The sequence below is a fragment of the Emydura macquarii genome, unplaced genomic scaffold (genome assembly GCF_026122565.2).
Source record: "Emydura macquarii macquarii isolate MOO-44397 ecotype Brisbane River unplaced genomic scaffold, CSIRO-AGI_Emac_v2 contig_3345, whole genome shotgun sequence".
Classification (NCBI taxonomy): domain Eukaryota; kingdom Metazoa; phylum Chordata; order Testudines; family Chelidae; genus Emydura; species Emydura macquarii.
The window spans coordinates 4,579,321-4,602,178 of NW_027133482.1; the positions used below are offsets into that span (position 1 = coordinate 4,579,321).

The 22,858-nt window shown below is 39.7% G+C and overlaps 1 protein-coding gene across 8 annotated transcripts in view; it reads left to right on the forward strand.

Annotated features, from left to right (window-relative positions):
- Window positions 1-22,858, forward strand: part of EXOC6B (exocyst complex component 6B) — a 434,911-nt gene that overhangs the window by 181,274 nt on the left and 230,779 nt on the right. For all 8 annotated transcript variants that reach the window (XM_067533650.1, XM_067533651.1, XM_067533652.1 and 5 more), the window contains exons 7-8: window positions 10,601-10,777; window positions 19,350-19,418. In XM_067533650.1, the coding sequence (XP_067389751.1) occupies window positions 10,601-10,777; window positions 19,350-19,418 (246 nt within the window). The remainder of the gene's footprint in view (window positions 1-10,600; window positions 10,778-19,349; window positions 19,419-22,858) is intronic.

The window sequence follows — 22,858 nt, forward strand, 5'->3', positions numbered from 1 at the left end:
TAGAATACTTATAAGATATAATCTTGCTCATTGTTAGAACTAAAAACACTGTGATCCCATCAGTTTGGTATTAGTGAATGCTGCGTTTGTAATCGTACTATTCTCATGACAAGTCTGGATTATTTGAGGCGGGTCAAGAGAGGGATTTAGCTTGACATTGTAGAATGGTAAAATAGATTGGATTCTGCCCAGTGTCTGATCTGATTTGGTTTCTATTTCATTTATTCATCTCATATTTTAATACTCCGCAAAACTAAGAATCAGGAGTGAAATGCTGGCTCCATTGAAGTTAATGGCAAAAATCCCACTAACTTCAGTAGAGCCAGGTTTTCACCCCAGATGAATAGAAACTTTTAATGTTGAGGTTTTGGTAGAAGGTTTCAGTCACATTGTAGATGGAACAAGTTCTAATATTTTAGTTGAAATGTTTGTGACTTCAAAAGGAAAGTAACGACTCCTCATCTATACAAGAAAATAAATCAGATATATACTAGCCCTTTAAAATCTCTTCAGGGTTAAAATGCTAACTTTTTCAGGACAGGGACCATGTCTTGTATTTATGAAGACCCATGCCCACCTATGATATTGCCAAAATAATTTTTTTTTAAATTAATTCTCTTTACAGTTTCCATATTAGCCTGTAGAGGGCAGAACATGTTCAGTAAATAACTGGAATTCGCAAAATTATTTATTGAAACTTGAGGATAGAGGGTGAAATGCACATACATTTTTAATGTGAATAGTTCCCATTAATTCTTTTGCAAATGTGAAAAGTTTTGAATGAGGAGAAACTCTGATAAATTTGAAGTTAACTTACAAGGGCAGTCTGAGTTATTTTCAAGTGTTGGGTTATCGACATATATCCACAAAGTTGCATAATTTAAAAAAAAAAATCTTTAACATTTAAAAATTTAAATTTAATGTTTAAAATTCAGGTAATAAATATCTCTTAGAAACATCCTTTGATATAGTAGACAGTTGTCCAGAATGTTTAGTGTATGAATTCATTCTTAGAGAGACAATGTTTTTTTGAAAGTCTTATTGGCTGAATACTTTGCAGAGAGCATGGGCTTATGCTGGGTAATGCAGTAGTAATGAATGCTCTGTCATTCTTCCTTCCAAGAAAAGCCAACTGTTTAAACTTTCAGAATGGCTGTGCATAACATAGGTGTGTCTAACAACAGGATATTTTACCTTTCATTTTAATCTTAGTGGATTTTAAGTGAAAGGAAATGAGCCAGACAAAAATTAAATGTTCTCATGTAGCTTCTAGTAAGAGAACTTTTTTTTTTTTAATGAAAAAACATAATATGCCATTAAACATCCCTTGTAGTCAGCCCGCTTGGAGAAGGAGAGGCTCCTTATTTCCATCATAATATTTTTCTTCCTCTGTTTTTAATTATTTTTTTTCTGATTTATGGCTATTGTAGCAATTAGGAGATAATTATTGTTATAAAACCTTTTTCATGCCTGAAGAGAAGTGAGGTTTAGTTTTATCCTGGTTGTCATCTCCTTTGTATACAATATTGTTTTCACATCAAAAAGGTGTAATGCAGAATCTGAATTATAAACCTCTTTCATAGATTCATAGTGTTTAAGGCCAGAAGGGACTGTTAGATAATTGAGTCTGACCTCCTGCATAACATAGGCCACGTTTCACCTAGTTACTACCCCTGTACTGAGCCTCTAGTAAATTGTGTTTGGCTAACACATATCTTCCAGTTTTGATGTGAAGACAGCAAGACACACAGCTGAAGCTTGAATTTGGCACCACTTGCTTTGATGTTAAAGGCACTGAGAATGAGTCTCATCGGCAGAAGAACACGCATAAACAGTCTGGGGTGCAGACTTCAGTGCACCTAGGGCACTAGGAGCTGCTAATGGAGTTTGGCATTGGGAAAGTGCCTCAGCTGGTCAGTTCATGGAGTTGATGAGCTATTAATGCAGATGTGAGTGAAAGACATTAACCAGATTGTACCAGGAGCCATTAGTGAGCATGTATCCTGAAAAATATTTAATTCTTATGGCGTAAGGCCACAAGAGATCATCATCCATCCCTTTGGCTCCATTTCATAGAAGCTTGCAGATTGCTTTGATGCTGTTGAAGACTAGCTGGAACCTGTTATCTCAGACCATCACATAAGATCTCTGACACACAATCTAGACTCCGTGGGAACTTTTACTTGACTATGCTGAAGAACGTCTCCCTCCCAGATCTTCCGTGCCCGCTTATCAAACTTGTAGGCTGAGTTGGGAAAAGGCCAGACAACATCTCATGCATTTTGTCCAGGACTTCACTGCTCAAGGCATCATCCTTGAATAGTTCTCATATCCAGACATATCTTTCTCTGCTTGAGGATAATCAGGACTCTCTAAGATAGGCATGCAAAATATTGTCTTCAGCCACTGGGCTCTTTCTCAGACTTTGTTTTTAAGGAAAGAAAAAAACCAGACTGACACACGGAAACAAAAACATGGTCTTGAAAGGAAACTTATCTAGACAAGGCACACAGAGGGTGTGTGAAGCATAGCAACTTTGAAGATCTCAGAGAAAAGGCAGCTTTAAAAAAATACAAGCAAAACCAGTAGTGGCCAAGATATGAGAGAAACACTTAACTGAATAACAAAACATTTTTTGAGGGCCAGAGTGCTTTATTGAAATAATCACAGGGCAGAGACCTGGGAATTGCTGAATTTGGCTCTGTTACAGACTTGCTTTGTGCCCTTGGTGAATCACTCAACCTCTCTGTGCCTTCATATCTGCACCTGCAGATTGGATCTATCTACCTAGTGTGGGATTTAAAACATATAGCAATGCTGCCCAAAAGCCCCAGTCAGGATTGGAGCCTATTGTACTAGGCAGCCTACAAACACCTACAAAGATGCAGTCCCTGCCCTGAAGCGCTTACAATCAAAGCAGCATCTTCGAACCTTCTGACAGGGCTGTTGCAAGGATTTTTTTCTTTGGTAAATTACCATAAACTAGCTAAATTGTAGTAACTTTAATGGAAAAGCCGTAAGTTGTACTAGTAATCCTAAAGAAAAGAAAAGATGATTGAGGCAAGAGTTATTCTTACCAGTGGGTTGGTGCATACCACTTCCTGGTGGAATTGTCTAAAGGTGCTGTGGTTTAAGGATTCCCGTCTCAGGAGCACTTCTCCAAGACTTGGGGATCTCTTCTAATACTAACTTTGGAGAAATAAATTGCCTTGGCCGTACTTGAGCTGCCTGCTGCTAAGTTTCAGTGCCTAGGTGTAGTCACCTTGTAATATGAGTGTTATACCACAGCAACATTTAAGGATTGTAGAACGGAGGCAGTGTGTTTCCCCAGAAGCCTTTTTAAAGAGAGTGTTTCAGCCTTTGAATTGACATTTTACTCTACTGCCCTCACTCTCTGCAAAACAGACCTCCTGTCTGGATCTTTTCTTTTTAATAGTTCTAATGAAAAAGGCTTTTTTTACGTTTGTCCTGCCAGGAGCACATTTAAACACAAGTACTTAGAAGGCTATTGATAAGCCCTTATGGAGAAGAAAGCGCTTAACCCATCCTTGCTCCTCCATCTAATCATGCACAAGTTAACCATTTTTGGACGGGAAAGGGAGAATTGAACTGGTTACCATTTTTTGCTGAGATTGCCTAGTGGCTCCTATTTATTTTTATGGATTGATGATTCTGATGAACTTACCTGGGACTCAGGTATGAGAAAAAGAGTTCACATATGCCTTAAGCCATAATTAAGTCTCAGCAAAGACCCTGTGCGTTTTTGAATGCGCTATGTTCTGTGAAACGACCGTAATAAACAGTACAGTAAAGTAAACAGTGCCACGTGGAGCAGGTGACGTCATTGAATATTTATGTTCAGAAACGTCTTTCATTATGAACTTTGAAATTATTAGTGGTGATTAATGTTCATGAGAAGTTATTTGAATATGAGCGCTCTGCTGTTTTGCTCATATAAAGCAACAGAGTGGTTTGGATAAAAAAAACAAACAAACCCCCAAAGATCTGAATATTGACGTTGTCAGGATATTTTTGTCCAGCAACCAAATTCTATTCCTCATAAACCATATGGCTGAGAAACCTGAGGAAGCATTGCATCCGCTACTGTGTCGGGTCTGCTCATTTATGCAGTAAACTAATTCTAATTCTCTGCTCCTCTATTCTTTCTGCATATGTATGATAAATACACTGTTTAATTACATAACATTAGTCTGGTTACTTCTGATATACATAAGCAGGTGGCTCATTCTTGAGGTCAGATCATCAGAGTGTATAAATCTCCACTGCTTCTTTGAAAAAGGACTCCTTTTTAAAAACCTGCATTTTTCTTTAAACCCCATTCTGCATTCAGCTACAGTACTTGATTGCTTCTCTTGGCTGAGGTCTACTTTATCATTTTAGTGTAAGATATATTCTTTCCAGACTATAGCTACTACTTGCAGGGTGTGGGCATATGAAGTCTGATTAGATCATTCTCTACACGTACTGTACTACAGGAGGGGTTCCAAAGAACAGGTTAGCAGTATTCAGTGGTTATACAGTGGTTATAATTTTTCAAAACCCTGAAGTAACCTAAACTAGTTAATCCTTATAACACCCTATGAGTATATAGGTAGTAATAACCATACTTTATACGTGGGTAAGATCAGACACAGAGATTAAAACACTTGCCCAAGGGTACAAAGGTAGTCAATAGCCTTGATCCAGTACGTCTGCATTATCACACGAACAGTGCACATTTACTATTCCATACAGAATTTGTAATTGCTGGTATTGAATCAGTGTCACAATCTGGATTACAGCAATGGGGTGTGTGTGGGGGTGAGGGTGTGGTGGTCACATTACTGGGGAGAGTAGAGTATGAATTTGCAGGAGAACCTGTTCTTGGTGCTAACTTTAAAGTATTGGAGAGTGTTAAATCTTCAGAGATTTAGGGTTTTCAAACTTTTTTTTTTTTTTTTTTAAAGACCAAGCCTCAAGTAAAAATCAAGTTTTTGGGCCCCATTTCTCGCACTGACGGTGAACTATTTCAATTTTATTTTGGACAAATTGTGCTCCGTGATAACCAGTTAGCACTGAGAAAACAGATAGGCAAAAAATCTTATCCTGACAAGTGACTGGATTTTAGTTAAAACTTAACAGAAGCTGTGTTGATGTGTTGAGTTTACACCTTGCAGTAATAATGCACACTTTGATCTGAGCTGAGAGGGATTTTATAACTTTCAAATGGGTCTTTGGCAGAGAGCCAGCCACGTTGTCATTTTTTATTAACTTTCTTTTTCCCCCCTGTAGCTAGTCTGCTTTTTTAATATTGTTTTAAGGAATATGTATTCCATTCCTAGGGATATTGTGAGACATTAAAGTTCTACATCTCAGTCTATTAGAGGGGTCTATAAAACAATTACAGAGCAAATGTTCAGTAACTAATCAAAACCACTAAAGCTAACCACAACAATACTTCAGCCCTGTTTAAATAATAAATCATTCTTTGCTGTGCCTTATCTACTCTCTCATCAGGAAAGAGCTAATTTGATTCTTTATTTTAAAGTAAACATTGTCAGTTTCCTTGGTGGATGTCAGCAAAGGGAGTGAAGATGAGACATATGCTTTGACCTCACCACTGGAAAACCAATACCAATAAATAAATAAATAAATAAATCTTTGTATTGCTGTTTAAAACTGTTAGTTCCTAAAGTAGCTGATCCTTTGAAAAGGAAAACATTGGTAGGGCCTTGACAGGCAAAGAATAAAGGATTGTATGGCCTGACACATAGCATATCCCTACAGGTTGGTTTATTGTAAGTCTCCCAGATAGTTACACTTACCTTCCGTCTTACTCTTCTTGAGAGTTTGATCTGGAAGCTAAAAGTATGAGGCTGGATTCCAGAACGTGAAGACTGTATGTGAACTTTTTAATTAAGGATGATCATTGTGTGTGTGTGTGTGTGTGGGGGGGGGGTGTGAGTGTGTGTCTGGGGAGGAAACCAACCTTTCTCTTTTACGCCTTCATCGAGATTTTAGCGCTACCCCATGCGGCTCTGCCAATGTGCCTGTACCCTGGTTGGGAGGTGTCATGTGTAAGTGTTTGTGGTCAAGGAGAAATAGCCAAGAATAGCTGTTGCAGAATAGCTATCCACTTTGGAAGTAATTTAAGCTAAACTGGAAAAAGAAAATCAGTGTAGAATTAAAGTATCCATGTTGGGGTTTAGTGTGGAATAGCTCTTGCACTTTGAATTCACACCGAAGCTTATTTCGCAATAGCTTCCCAATGTAGACACGCATTAAGAATGGGAAGATAGCTTGTTTTCCTTGTCCTTTCAATCCTTCGGCTCTCTGAACCAACCTACAAGGAGCATTGCTAGTGTCAGTTGTGTGAGTGGATTTTAGTTAGCTTGACACTTGCCAGCTGTGGAACTGGACAGAAACCACCAGCCTGTTTCAGACAGTAGATCAGTGACTAGCCGTTTGATGGTTAACACGTTTAGGTCATTAGTGACCTGGATTTGTTCCCGCTACCTAGGGGTGATAGGCTCTGTATCCCATTACCTGAGTCGTCGTCCCCCCGCCCCCGCCAACAGGTGCTCTTTTTAGAAGGACAGCTCTTCCTACGCAAAATGAAATTGGCCTGGTCCTGCACTAGGCTTGTGAGCAGATGAAAATGACTGTGCTTAAAGGGAATTTAAACTACATGGACTGTTAAATTTAATGTTAGTTGTGAACAGACATTTGTTATTTAACCTCCCTCTCTTTTATTGTCACATTAAGCAGAGTATACAGAGATTCATAGCTCTTTGTAATAGAGGCAGTTTTACAGAATGATAGAAAAATGCACTTGCTTTCATATAAACCACACCAAAAGGTATGGCTTTTTTGAGGACCGCTCGCCTTGGCCCTAGGCCAGTTTTCAGAGGTCATGCTGGAGTGTCGCCTGTGCTTTGATGTGGTTTCTAATGTGTGTCTCTTCATTGGGCTCCCAACAGATGCCTTTAGGTGAAAAAGAACATTACAATCCAAATGTGCCTCTGATGCAGCTCATTTTTCTTCCTTTACGTGCAATGTCAAACATGTTGCACAGCTTTCTCCATGCCAGAGCCCAGGAAGGGGGTGTGTGCGTGTGTGTGTAAGGTGTGGGTAGCAGCGGAGTTCCTTGGCAGTTAAGCTCACACTTCTCCATAGCAGCTTCCTCTGGGCCTCTCCCTGGCTTTCTCTCTCACATGGTGAAACTGAAACCGTGGTGACTTCACCCAAGCTTGCTGAAGTTAAAGAAAATTTGATATTTCTTTCCTCCAGGTCACTTCAGTCCATTTTGTATCTTGCCAAGTTAAAATAAAAAATGCAAACACAAGGCAAATAAAAAAGTTTTCTGGCACGTACTGTGTAGAGCTTGAGTGTAACATCTAGATTACAGATCTAAGAGAATCTCTCTGTTTCTTTTAGGATCTGAGCATTGTGAACTAATTCTCAACTTCATTTTAGCATTTCTGTAAGAATGTCTTTAACATAGCTGAAATGCAAGCTAACGTAGCATCAGATCAGTGTTTTAGCAAGACTGAATACTAATCACAGTACAGGAAAGTACTTCAAAGTGATCAGCTATGGCTGTGTTGCTTTCATCAGGGATAATGTATGTGGTTTTTATTTTCTTGGTGTAAGTGAAGAAAGTAAGAGTTACTCCTTTAGGAAATGTAGCAGTGAATAGCTTTTTATTTTATTATAGGAGACTCGTTGTAATTCATAAAAGCATACAGCTGCTTCTGATGTGGTGAGAAGCTCCTAGTCATTATGGGAATCTCTCTAACAGCCATTCAGGATCTGCACTGTTGGAATAGAGAATACAAGGAGAAATGCTCTTTAGTAAAGATGGGCCTGAACTAAAATCACAATAAGACCCTCAGAGCTGGGATTGGATCTGAATTCATCGCTGAAATTCCTTTCTCTTTAGTAGGGTGAACCCAAACAACCTGAACTTCAGGAAAGTTTGGGTTTGGATCTGGATTTAAAATTCCCAGATTTGGGAATAATCAGGTCTGGGGGCTTGGCTCTGCCTGTTAGAGATGCAATGTTTGGCTGTGGGATTTTGGTTCAGACCTTCCTAGTGTTCACTAATTAACAAATATACTTTGCACTTATTAGCTGATGCAAAAATAATCAATACCTGCATTCCTTTCAAGCAAAAGTAAAATTCACCTACAAGTTTTGCACTGTCTGAGGGAGTACAACATGATCTGTATTCTGAGAGATTTTGAGTAATCTGGCCTCTGTTGCCATTAATTCTATATTTCAGCATAATATGCTAAAACCTATTGAATACATTTAAAGCTTCAAGCATGAAAGTGCAGACTCATTTAACTCTAGCATGCTCACTCCGTTGAGTTTTTTTCCTCTCATGACCACTGTCATTAATTTATTTCTCCTACAACTTTTCTTTGAACAGCCCATTTAATGATCAGTTCAAAGATGGATGTTTCATGGAAAAATTTGTATTGGGAGAAAATTTTGCTTCTACTCTTTTTAGAATGGGCAAGAGGAAAAATGCTTATATAAACTAGGGAGATTTTCATGGAAACATTAGGCTTGAATTAGGTATCATTTACATTAGATTCACTGTTATAATTTCATTTACTTTGACTTGAATGGGTGTATCTGAGAGCAGAAACAAGCCCAGGATCTTTCTTGCTTGGACTCTGGAAAGAACAAAGGCATATTTCCTTTTTGAGTCCTAATCCTTGGTATATGATGTTGCAATAAGTTTCTATGGAGTGGAGCTTCTGGAGTTAGAGACTGATGCAGAATTTGCCACTGTTTCCCCCAGTTGTTCATCATGTTTGAAATATCACAATAACCCAGATGATTTCTCTTGTGCAATGCCTAATGGACAGATATTTGTCTCAGATGGTCTTGCTAAAATCTGTCATTGAGCCTCATTCTTAGGTCTCTTTAGAATAGTCTCTTTCCTGTTTGTTGCTCATCTCAGCCAGGTCATTATTTTCTCTTCTCATCAAAGCGTAACTTAATTATTTTTATTTCTGCTGCTTTCCAACCACTAGAGGTCAAGATTGTGCTGCTACACAGTACAATAAATAGCTCCCAGGCATTTAGCATTTAACTCCGTCATTCTACTTTCTGATGCACTTTGATTTGAATGGCTGTATTTATCTATTAAGAATGAGTAGATTGATAAACTTTTATGGTGTACATATATGTAACACAATCTTGTGACATAAAATAGATCTTGGTATAATGTGTGCATGAAATATAAAGTGATGTAGCATGTTAATAGCATCATCAGACTCCTAATCTCTGTAATATGGATAAATAACCCTGAATGTAGTAAATTTCTGCACAACCAGGCGTTAAAAAGGAGCTGACATTAAAGATGCTGTCTTTCTCTCCAAAGTTTTAGTGTATTGAGTCACTCAGAATAAATAAGAGTGCTCTATTTGTATCTTATCCATTTGTAATATGTTGCCAGTGGGATTTTCACTGGTGCAGAGAAGCAGTCAAATACTTAAGTATCAGTTGAAATTAAATCTGGCACGAGGGGTCAGTGCAAATATGAGATGAGTCTGTTTTAGAAAGGGGGGAACCCCGTACTTAAACCCCCCTTGCTCCAAAGCCGCTTTTTGGAAAGACATTCTGGTGCGTACAGTATATCTCAACATGCTTTTCACATTTAGGCAATATTTGCTATCCATCTTCTTGTAGCGAGATATCAGCCACATATTCTACTGCAGGGTAAGCATTTTTTATGGCAGATTAAACAGGGCTTTTCAGTTGTATAGGACAGTGTAATAGCTGTGTACAGTCCCAGTTTTATACTTCAAATTTAAGCTCTCTTCTAACATGCTTTGGCATTTGGGGCTAAGCAGTTTACCTATCTCTCACAGATATTACGCTCACAAACAAGAAAATCCATGCCCAGTTTCAGGCTAGTAGATGTGTGCTTTTTTGCATTACATCGTTCCCTAGAAACCAGGCTTTGGTATAACACTATCTACAGATCAAGATCAGAGGCCCAGAAAGCCTGTGAAGGGATCTCTATCGGTCATCCGTTCCAGCCCTGAATCCTGGTGATTATCCCACTGAGAGAATTTTGGTTGAGTACCTTTACAGATCATGTAAATCAACGATGCATAAATACATTCTCCTGGGGTACCACAAAAATGCTTTCAGGAATCTCTGGGGTCCAGATGTGGATGGCTTTCTGCTGTCCTGGGTTGAAAAGAGGAACATATCCAACAGTTAAGTCAGTCCTTTAATTTATCCTGTGACAGTCACCACATGGCCTGTGGTCTAATATCTCTGCATCTGTGTAATAAATAGATCAATATGGCAGCATGATGGGTTTTTAATTGTGATTTGTGAAGGGTCATGATATCGTTTTTATTATTGCATAATCATCTGAATGGTTTTGAAATGAGTCTTCTGCTCATTTGGAATATCTAGGTTAGAAAATACGTAAAATAAATTCTCAGTTCCATTAAGTGTGTGGGTTTTGTTTTCTCATGTTTGTAGCATTTTCTGAATGATTGTATCTTTTGGTCCAAACTAATAAATCTCAGAATGTCATCAGAAACTTTTAAATCTGCTTTTGTTCTAGGCCCAGCAGCAAAGAAACCTGGATAATATTGTATCTCAGCATCCAAGGATAGGTGGTGGAAAGAAATATAAGAAAGATGTCTGTGCAAGCTCAGATTTGGAGGTGAAAAACAGTAGCCCTATGTCTGAGCAGGATTCGGGGATCCTGGATGTTGAAGATGAGGACGATGATGAAGAGGTAATTGTATAATATCAAACCTGGGAGATTTGATGGCTCTGTGGATTGTTAATGGGACATTTCGCATCCAGATTGCCAGCTCACATTTGCCCTAAACTGGTTCTTATCATGGGAAGGATGTTTAGTGAACTATATGAAATGAATAGTTGGTTCTCAGTATGGTTCAGAGTGGACTATGGACCACATCCCAGTTGGCAGCCTCAGAAGAGAGGACAAAAATTAAATGAGAACATAATGAACTATCCTTTTCTGTATTAGAGATGGTTCCTCTAGGGAGGATTGCACTTCTTCTGTGGCCTTGCTTACTAGGGGTGATGATGATGATGATAAAAATATAATAGTCTGATGACTTTCATGAACACTTAATTTAAAAGAAGGAAAGCAGTCCATTTATCAGATATTTCAGTTTTCTTTGTGGAATTGCTTTCTGACGTATATATTGACTGACAATGAATGAACGTTTTCTGTGTTCAGAGGTTTAAATAACTGATTATAAAGATTCTGTCTCATTAAAAACTTGAGCCACATTTAACATTTTACTATGTTTTTTAATCTCTTGCTGCTTTTTACTACTTATTAGGGGCCAAATTTTCTGCTGGTGTAGCTCCATTGAAGTTTACTTGCCAGTAGAGAATGTAAAATATATTAGTGTGTAAAAGTGGTTCTCAACCCACGGCTGCTTGCCCTGTGGACTGTGTGACATCCTCAGGACCATACAGGTAATATATATATACTGTGCGAATGTGGCTCACCTAACACACAGAGAGCTGCATATGCGGCCCACAATGGAAAATAGGTTGCGAACCACTAGTGTGTAGTATACAGCCTTTTTGAGCCTTCCTGCTGGAATGCACAATTTCCCTTCCTGCTGTTGCCTCCACAGCCATAAGTCCCTGCCTCCTTTCAACCCAACTCGGTGCCTTCTCCTCATATTCATCTTTCTCCATTCTGTCCCTCTTTGGAACCTTAAATGTATGTGTTTCCCAATTAGTCATTTAAAAACAAGGAACAAAAGCAAACTGAATTCTTTAAGGTTTGAGCCTCCAGGGTGGTTACAGATAATATAGTGGAGGACTGTGAATGACACAATAAGTGATAAAATTAGAAACTTTTACTTACTATAAAATAGGTAGTTAAGCAAGCAGGCATTACAAAATAACCATATACTACAATGGTACTCACAGGTGACATGATGCATTTAGGGGTGATCAGTCCCAAAATGAGGAGAATGGATATAATCCTTTCTCTAAGGCAGTGGTTCTCAACCTTTCCAAACTACCGTACCCCTTTCAGGAATCTGATTTGTCTTGCCTACCCCCAGGTTTCACCTCACTTAAAAACTACTTGCTTACAAAATCAGATATAAAAATACAAGTGTCACAGTACAGTATTACTGAAAAATGGCTTACTTTCTCATTTTTACCATATAATTATAAAATAAATCAATTGGAATATAAATATTGTACTTACATTTCCGTGTACAGTATATAGAGCAGTATAAACAAGTCATTGTCTGTATGAAATTTTAGTTCGTACTGACTTCACTAGTGCTTTTTATGTAGCCTGTTGTAAAACTAGGAAAATATCTAGATGAGTTGATGTACCTGCTGGAAGACCTCTGCATACCCCCACCCCTGGTTGAGCCATATCTATATTTCTGCTACCATAATTAAATATTTTCTTTCTCATTGGTTATTTAACATTAAACATAATCTTAATTAGCATCTGTGTAAATACCATACCAATAACTATCAATATAGATTGTATTTTCCAAAACATTAACACTTTAATTCAAACATTTGTAGAAACCAGATAGGACCAAAACATGTTTACAACATGTCCAGCGGTTATGCCTTAACATATCTCCAGCTTTTGAATTGTCTCACTTTACTTTACTTGTATTTTACCAGGTCTCACTTGACTAATTGAAGCCTCCGTTTTTTAATGTTGCACCACTATTTTATCCTGCAGGAAATTGGGCAGAAGTTAAACCTATGGAGAATGAATAGGAAAGGTTCATTTTTAGAAAATGAAGACAAATCTGTAAATGTACTTGTAATATTTGATTTCCCTAAACCTTAATGTTCTTGAATAGTTGTCTGTGCATTCCATGCTGCCATGGAATGTCCAGTTGGGTGCAGAATAAGTCACCAGCACCCTACAGATAGTTGACACTGCTGAAGAATTTGTGACTAATGTCGTACAATGTGCACAGGGACTGTGAAGCCTACAAGTATCTGCAAGTGTAAATATCAAAGTCGGAGGGGGGAATTACTTAGGATAGCAAAGCTAGTGTTATAATATCAGGAGAAAGGGATGAAATTAAGAAAAAGGAAAATTTAAGCTGAACTTAGAAGCTTCCTGATTGTCCGATTTATTAGGCAGTTGTATTGTCTCTCATGGGAAGTGGTGGCAGCTCCATTTCTTGGCACAATAAATGCCAGACTGGCAGAATACTAGTAAGCCTACAGTAAGGAATAGTTTTGCATTTGGTGGATGATGGATGACAGAAATGAAAGATTTCTTCTAGATTCTTAGTGAAATAAGCGTTCATTTCTGGTTTACTGGTATCTTTTGGAAGGTTTAAATTTGCAACATGACTAATGTCTTTGCAGAAACAAGTTTCAGAGCATAAATGAGTAGTTGCTGTCCTTGGTGATGAAATCAGGAGCGGAACAGAAGTGTAACCAGAGGGAGCGCTAATGAAAAATGACAGGGGCTAGGCATCTTGTCAGAAGCAAGTGAAGAAATAAAGGTTTTTCTCTCTGCTTAGAGTCATAAAGCATGAATATAAAATGCAGCTCCTGTTCGTTGTTGCCTCACTAACTCCTTGGAGAGAGCAGTGCCTTAGGGGCAGGCAGAGGAAGTGTTTAACTATCTTAATCAGATTTCTTCTGCTTGGGGGGGAAAAAAGCTGTTTGGAAAGGAAACAATAGTTTTAGTGCAAATACTGGTGTTTTCATCTGGAAGGGAGCGCAGTGAAATGCAGCTGTTAATGTTCTAGGGAATCTTGCCTGTGTAAAATGGGAATACCATGTTCTTCAGTAAGGCCTTAACATTGTGTCTTCAGCCTGCTTGCAGGTTTGGAGACATCACACTTGTTAGCCACTGAAAGCATCCTTAGCCTCTCCTCTTGTCTCACACCGACAGGCAGGCAGAGATCAAACCACCTGTTGCTAAGTTTAGGGTATCCAAGATTCCCGATTGAATTTTCCAAATTCAGATCAAACTAATTGGCTGTTTTTAGGACTAAAAGCCTACAGGGTGAATAAACAATTTTGGCTTGTTTCGTATGAAGCCACCATTTCCTGATGCACTATGGTGGGCAGTCCCCATCTTGCGGCTTTAAAAGGAAGCCAAGGAAATAGGCTTAAAGGAAAAATTCTCTTTTTGCACTTCTCTTCCTCCACCTTGCGGAGTGCACCAGAGAGCTCTGCATCTTCTATAACATACGACTTTCTCCCCGGAGGGATTGTTTTAGGCTTGCCTCTCGCAAGGAAACGCAGAGCACCACTGACAAAGAAGCCAGGAGGACTGCTAGACAGGCCTTTCCCATGCAGGGAGCAGTAGGGTAAGGGCAGATAGACCAAAGGCCTTTGAAAGCCACCAGAGACTGCAGCAGCAGCCCTGGCTCAGCACAAAAGGTAATCCAGGACCTCCAGCCACTCTTTGAAAAGAGACCAAGCTGACAGACACTGATTCATCCTGGAGAAGGACAGTGAGGGGCCTCAAGACTCACCCCAGTCATTCATCCATCCATCCATCCAACTTCACAGTCCAGGAGGGTTATTTCCCCTTGGGCTTTCCTCAGTGGGGATCTCCGTACCCTGGTGAGTAGGCCTGCTGGCCCAGAAAGTTTTGTGGTGGAGATTTATTGCTCAGAAATGTCCCATGCAGCTGACTCCAGATTGAGCGTCTTACACCCTCCATCAACTACCCTGTGGACTTCTCAGGCTGGGTTAGATTGGATATTCTTTTCCCTTCTCATTCAGATGGGCCCTTTCTGCTCCCAAGGAGCATTCTGACTCCCCACCCACATGAGGTCCTCAGTCCAAATAGAGCACTCCGCAGCAAAATGCAAAGTAATGGCAGAGAGGGAAGGGAGAGCATAAGGGCTTCTCTTCAGAGATCAGCCGTGTCCCAGTGTAGGTTGGTGTTGACTTTCCTTTCTTCAGATGGAGGAGAGAGTTCTGCAGACCATATTCAGAATGGGCAAAGACCTCACACCCTCTCCAAGAGGATGCATCGTGAATTGACTTTCTCCAGATTGAAGACATTTCCTATCCTCTTGGGAAGGAGAGGAGTCGGAGGCTCTATTCAAACGACCTGGTGGCCAAAAAGGGAGGATGGATGAGATCCCAGTTCCTTTAACAGAGCCCTGGTCTACATTTACCTGGCGATTCGACGGCAATCGACGGGAGTTACGCAAGCTACACAGAGTAGCTTGCATAACTCATGTCGACTGCTGTACTTCCCTTCTGCATGGCGTCTTCACTGCACTGCACTGCGCCGACAGGAACCGTGTTCCCATCAATGCAGCGCTATGCCACTTGAAAGGGTGGTTTTACAGCGTTGACTTCTGGATCGATTGAGCGGGTCTTCACTGACCACTCAATCGATCCAGAAAGGTTGATCTGATGGCGGTGACTTTGCTGCCGTCAGTGTAGACATACCCAGAGAAATAAATCTTGTATTCACATGAGCTGAGAAACATGTTTCTGCCCTGCATGTAATGGGAAGCTCAGTATCAGGGCAGACGGCTGAGCGGATGTAGGTTAGATGAGGGAGAACAGAGTCTTTATCCTAGAGTCATAGAACTTGATAATTTTTAAACCATCTGCTAATGAATGACTTTTTAATCTAAGGATGAGAGCAAGGTGGCGAAAAACTGAACTTCAGATTTTGTATTGGTGCCCATCACCTTAGTGTCAGAGAACTTCCAGAAGAGGGAATCCAAATGCTGCATCAGTTGGCCCAAAGGATTGTTCTGCTTGTACCCAGCATGCCTGGCTATGGGAATGAAAACTACAATGCTCCAAGTATATGTGTTGGCTCTACTCAGCATTCTGGGAGCAGGCAGCCTGAAAAAGATAGCCCTGCATGTGGACATTAATAGTTCCTCAGAGAAGACTTCTCAATCAGGTATCTCTCATCCATACAGCACCACTCTTCTTTTGTCTCCATCAATAAATATGCAAAAGCCATGTTCAGCCCGGACAATGTCTGAGTGTGAAGGATTATCCAAGTGAGATCCAGTATTGCACTATTCATGCAGATAAGATGGTACTCGGAACACATCCAGCCCTTATCGCTAGGTTAAACTATGGCATGGTCTAGGTGTTCATAGGGCAAAGTACACCTAGACGACACAAGAAGATGTAGCAAATCTACAGTACGATTCATTATGTGCTAGCCCCAGTCTGGGGTAAAAAGCCTCAGAATCATCAATATCCACCTGGATTAGATTATGCATGTTGCAGAAGTGCCAAGCAAGGAGAGGAGTATTTTATCAGAGCTTAGTCTTTAAGGCCAGTGAACTCATCCTGGGCCGGGAGAACCTATCCATTGTATGAAGAGAGAGGTAGGGTGGCTGCCAATGTGTTCACTAAATATGGTAAATTAGACTTAAGCCTCAGTGGACGTGGACTTTGAAGTACTGCACTGCATAACTGTAGTGCCTAAATGCAGGGTTATAAAAAAAAGAACTAATCAAATTAATGGACTCCCTCACCAAAGTTCTCATAAAGCAGTTCCCATCAACTCCAAAGTTGTGGCTCTTTTCTTGCTGAAGTAGAAAAGACAACAAAAGTATCTATATTTACCTGAAACTTTTCTATCTGCAAGTAGTAAGTTCCACAGATACAACCCATTCTGGACAAGTGTGGGAAAAAACAAAACTAAGTCAATTTATGCTTGTTTCAGAGCAAATAATTTGTTATAAAGGTTAAGCCATCTAGAATCCTGATTATTAGATGTCATCCCAAGTGGTGATATTCTTCAGACTGAGGGGTTTGGGCTGCCTACTGAGCCTGAGAGCTCTGCCTCCTACTCCCATGCTGCAAGTGCGCTGAAGACCCAGAGTTAAGGTTTGTGGACTTCACTGTTTGCAGAAAGGAAAATTTCAGGTTAAGGATGGATCATTTCTTTTCAAGGGCATGGAGAAAGAAGAGGAGTCTGAGGTGCTGACGGTAGAGTGTAGTGGCCTTTTTTTTAAAAAGGGGGTTTTAGATGCCTTTCATTGCAAGCTTAGAAAAATATTTGCTGCTCCTCAAACCCCAGAGACACAAGCTTATCTATGAGAATAAAACAAGTGCTACAAAGAGAGATTTCAAACCTTAAACAATCACTTGTATGCTGGTTATGGTAATGTTAGTTACTTCAGTGTCTAAAATACTCTTCATCTAGCTATTCAGAGGTGACTTTCAAGGATAGTTCATTTCCTTTTCCTGCCAGTATGTGGTGGCATTCCATCACAAACTATACATGCTGAGCTTCGCTTTTGTGTTGCAGGAAGTATTGTCAGAGCGGCAAGTTCGTAAGCAACACAAGGTAGTACAGACATCTGTCTTCAGGGTGTCTCTTGCTGGTCTGCTATAATTCCTCTTGGGTTTGTGTACAAAACTGTAATGACCAACATCTTTTTGTGATGGGTGATGGTGAAAGTTACGCAAGAAACTAGCCAGGGAAGCTAATGACTGCTAGGAGAGCAATAAATGTATTGTTCCAGTATAGTAGAAAACAATGTAGATTGTTGGGCAATGTTTTAAATTTGCCACAGTAGTTTGTTTCGAATACTTTGTACGTGCAAAAGCATACAGAGAACAGAGCGTGAAAAGAGTACAAAAGACAGGACGTGTTATTTCATTCACTGTTGAGGTTAGAGCTGTGTGTAAAGGAAACAGTCTGTTCTTTTCCTCATATTAAGTAAATTTCTGGTTTACACCCTGCTCAAGATGGTAACGAATACTTCCCCAAGGACGTGTGTTTTTTAAACAGATATTCTATCGAATTTGTGCATGGTTGTCTGAAAATGCTTTAGATAAACAGTTTAAACCTTCAGGTAAGGTGTTGATCAGTGGTCTGAAATTCTAAAACAATAGCTACTATATTGGGTATGTATGGGCTTTAATATTTTTAAGGACATATTGAGATTTTTTAAAAAAAATTATGGACTGCTCTTGTAAGAGAGAGCTCCTCTTTAGGATCAACTCCCTTCTTGCTCCCCCCCAATCCTATACCTCTTCGTTACCAAAATATTTCATTTGTGGACCACCAGCTATGGTTCCAAGGACTGCTAGTCATCGCTGCTAACAAGCGGAGAAGAGTAATTGTTTGCTATTGAATTTTAATTCATGAGTTATCATTGGCTAATTTCATAGCGATTATATGTTGTGAACAGGTGACGTGATTTTTTTTCCTCATCATTATTTTTGATTTATTACTGGCACCCCATTGTGCTGAGTGCTCTACAAAGAGTTCTCTAGCCTAATCTACACTTAAAACTTAGCTCAATATAGCTATGGTGCTCGGGTGTGAAAAATCCACATCTCTGCCGACTAAATTCCCGTGCAGATGTTGCTAGGCTGACAGAAGCATTCTTCTTTGGAGCTAGCCACCATCACTCAGGGATGTGGAGTTACTACAGTGATGGATGAACTCCTTCGTCACTGTAGTGTGCATGGACGCTCCGGGGTTACAGTGGCATAGCTATGGGACTGCTGTAACCCCCCCCTAGTGTAAACAAGCCCGAAATCTAGTTAAGACAAGACATAATACTTAGCAGTAACAAAGAAAAGGAGATAATTGGGGCAGGAGGGCAAGAAGCACATGATTCCTTAGCTTCCTTGTGGGTGTAAAATTAGTACGTTTAGTTTTTGTTTGAAGAGAGATGAACAAGAGCTATTGATGATATCGGTAATCCTGCTTGACTGCCTGTGATTGTACACTGCCGACCGGAACAGAGCCTGCGGATGCTGAGCCTCACATTCGTGCACAATTTTCTGTGACCTCATTTTCTGCCTCTCCCTTGTGTGCTTTCTCAGCCCTGCAGCAGGTTCAGTAAGCAGTTAAAAAAAAAAAGAATGGCAAAGTCTGTCTTTTAAGTGAATTTAGCGTTGATGAAAAATGTCAAATTAGAAGTCCTGCAGAAGTTCTTTCCCGCTGCCCAGGTGTGGCACAGGTAGAGTCAGTGATGGCTTGTGCCAGCATGCCTCATGCCTTATCTGGGACCACCAGCTCATTTAGTAACCATGGTCGGTCATATCTTTTGCCTCTCTGTTGCAATGACTAATAAAGTGTATGATGACAGTATGTGTTTTTTAAAGAGGTAGATGCTAGGAGTGGTGGGTGCAGAATAAGTTGAATTTCACTGCATTGGTCAACTCGTACCTGCTTTAAAAAACAAACATTGGACAGTATTTACTAACTACTGAAATTTGTTATATAACTGAAATCCTCAGTATCCAGTCTGTACTGTGTATGAATATTCCCACACACTGTGTACTTTATTTGTAGCCAGGTGCTTTGTACATTATTTGTTGATCCTTTTGTTTTCTGGTTGATGTTTCTGTAGGTGCCTGGTGCCCAGGATTTGGTGGATTTCTCACCCGTGTACCGTTGCTTGCACATATATTCAGTACTGGTAAGTAAGTCTGCCTGTGATGGTGTTTTCACTGTACGGTTTGTACAAATGGCATTGAAGTTTGCCTAGATTTTGAATGACAAGATTAGCTGCAGCTCCTTCTGTCTGTGGAGACACTCTCGGAAAGAAACTGTTGCGTAACAAGTATTATTGTGTGCTTATGTTCACCTTGAGAAAAAATTCAGTATCTAGTAAAATTAGAACCTAACCAGCATGTGACAAAGGGGAAGGAGAGCAGCACTAGGAGGCAACAGGAGAGGAAAGGCTTTGAGAGAAAACCGAACTACACTATCATATTAGCAGACCGCAAAGATATATACACCAACATTTTCTTCAGCCATGACAGTTTTTTGGGTTTATAAGGAGCGAAATACATTTTTTCTAGCTCAAATATATTTCCCTAAAATAATTCTTTTCTAATCAAAATAACTGTTCTTTCAGTGCAAAGTAATTTATTGAGTAATAAGAAAGACAGCAGTTTTAGGTTGTTGTTGTTTATAGGATCTTCATTCTTTTGAAGAGGTATAGAATTTCCCTTTATTAAAATCATATTGCATTTAACTTTCATTTAATCCAGAACTTTACTCCTTGGCTCCAGCTTTCTGGAAGTTAGACTTTTCCATTTTATTTATTTGCTCTGAAAAACATCAAGGTATTATAAGCGATAAGACCATTTTTGCTGCATTTTAATCTGTTCTTGTTCATGGCTGCATATTAAAAGAAAAATAACCATGTGACTCATCATCACCTACACACAATGGTGGAAACCTTCCCTCAATAGCAAAAATGATACCCAGCACATTGGCACTCCTACTTACTCAAATGCTTCCCTCCAAAAAAATTATTACAAAGATAAAAACTTGTAACAAACAAACAAACAAATCAATCAGTCAACCAGCCAACAAAACCACGAGTTTTTATTCTGAAAACGGAGACAAGCCAGAGACTCTATGAAGACCAGTAGGGAGTTTAGCTATTTCTATCATCTTGGAACGTGCTCAGATACTGCGGTGATTTGTGACTATAAAAAAAATAAAATAAAACCCCAATGTAGATAAATCATCAGCAACTTTAGATCCCGTTAATTTTCTGTTGGCATTTGAGGGTATGATGGATCTAGAATTCTAAATATTGGCTCTGTTTAGAAAGGTAGGTCCACTTAATATCCAATAAAATTTACATCTAGTTTTTGCAGGTTGCTAGACAAAATGTGGTTTTCCAGGTCTTTCAGTATAGTGATAAAAAGCTACTCCCTTTAATATGAGCGGATGAGATGACTTTCATGGGAGACACCTCAGCCTTTACTCCTATACTTTACTTTTCTCCAGATACTCTTAATTTTTAAGACTCCTGCAGTAATTCATCTGAGCCTTCCATACGGGACATCCACAGACCCAAGCCAAACCAGAATATAGGAAGAGTGCATGGTTTCTGCATGTAATCCAGCAGCTTTGCCTCCCTTGCTGCTCTGGAGCCAGACCTAAGAGAATTGTTTCTTTTATGGTAGATCGAAAGCCAGTCTCCCCAGCAATATTTTCATATGAATTAGCTAAAGGAAAGGAATCATCATAAAAATGTGTATATAATCCTTTTACTTCTTCTTCGCCTGTTAGTGATTATATAGCTTCACTATAATGCCTTGAGAGTTTGTTGACATTAAAAAGTTAACCTACCCCAGAACGTGTTATATTTTGAGTGTCCTCTGTCTTGGACAAAGACAAAATACTGTTGGAAGCCTGCTTCAGGGAGTATGCTAGGAGAAGATTACAATGGTCTGAACCCCTTGATAGATTTATAAGTGTCATTTGATTTGGAAAAACTTCAGTTGTACATACGTGTATATGTATATTTAATTAAAGCAAAATCAGAGTCTCTATTCTCATAGCTTTGTATATATTTGTTTAATAGAAAGGTATATGTAATGCTATCACGTAAGGGGTGAAAACAGGACATTAGTTTTTTGTATCAGTGGTTGTTCAGAGTATTGTGGTTTATAGTACATATTTATCTTCTAGACTGACATTACCTTCTGATTTATGTAATACTGGTTGTTTTTACTCTTCATCCTTTGCCATAAATAGAGAGTGCAAGGCTGAGTATTCCCCTATTGTATGTTAGAGAAATACCACTTCTAGAAACAGATTCCAGGCGAATGCGCCACGCTACTGTTTGATTGCTTTTTGCTGGAACTGGGAGTGAACCACTAGCCAGCCAATGTCCTCTGGGGGAGAGTGCACCTGGAGCCTCTTTGATGTGCTCCAAAAGTAACTTGAGATGGGAAAAGTCATGTTAGATGAAATCCACCCCTCTTCTAGGAGTAGAATATAGCCCCCCAACGGATGTGTATGAGAGATTAAATTATTATTCCTGCCTGCATCACATGGTGTGGATCCAATGTTTGTAAAGCGCACTGAGAACCTAAAATTGTTAGGTCAGATATTAATACTTAGCACTATTATAGCACTTTCTATCTTCAAAGTGCTTTGTAAGTATTAATCCTCTCAACATCTCTATGGAGTAGGTAGATAGATGTTATTCCCATTTGACAGAGGGGAAAAAACTGAGGCAGTGAATTCACAGAGCAAGTTGGTGACGGTGCTGGGATTAGAACGCAGGAGTGCTTGTTTCCCAATCCTCTACTGAGCCCACTAAACCAAACCCCTACAATACAGAATCTCCGCCAAAAGCCTCGAAGAAGTAAGAGAAAGAGACAAACTGCAAGGCAGAGTTTTCAAGAAGACATGCATGTAAAGCAAGAGCAGGGATGTAAGGCAAGCAACCCTAAAGGAAAATTTACCCTCTTCCTGACCTGTGGTTGAATCCCGAACCAGTTTTGTAGGCCCAGCTAGTGTTAAACAATGTCAAAGATTGGACAAGCACCAAGGGAAACGGTCACATCAGTGTCAGACGGAAGGCTCATAATATAATAGTCACCAAACCTCCTAATATTTGTCATTTACAATAGCGTTATCTAAGTGCTTGGCCTGCAGTTACAAAGGCCTACTTTGAATAAACATTGCAATATTTATTATTTTTAGTGAAATTGACCTTCCAGTCACCTCAGTTTTATGGCAGTGCTGCTTATAAATTTCCAAAGGATTATTTGAAAAATCCTACTCATATCTGCCAGCCTTATCAGCAGGGCAGGAGTTCACATATTGTAACATGAGGTCAGCTTTCGGTCATGGTCTTGCAGACGGGGCCAGGCACCTGTAAATCCTTCCTTCAGCAGCTAAGGCGAAGTACAATATCAAACAGGCAGTGAGACTTTTCCAGGAAGTGCTGAACTTTTGCAGGAAGGGCAGAGGAGAGGGAAAGAAAGTGAACAAGGGTCAGGCCGTGGTTAACTGAGAATTGGTCCTTGACTTGGTAACAGAGCTAGGGGAGACAGGCTCTGATAGGAATGCTTTATGGGACTATTTGTCAGCAATCCTTTACCC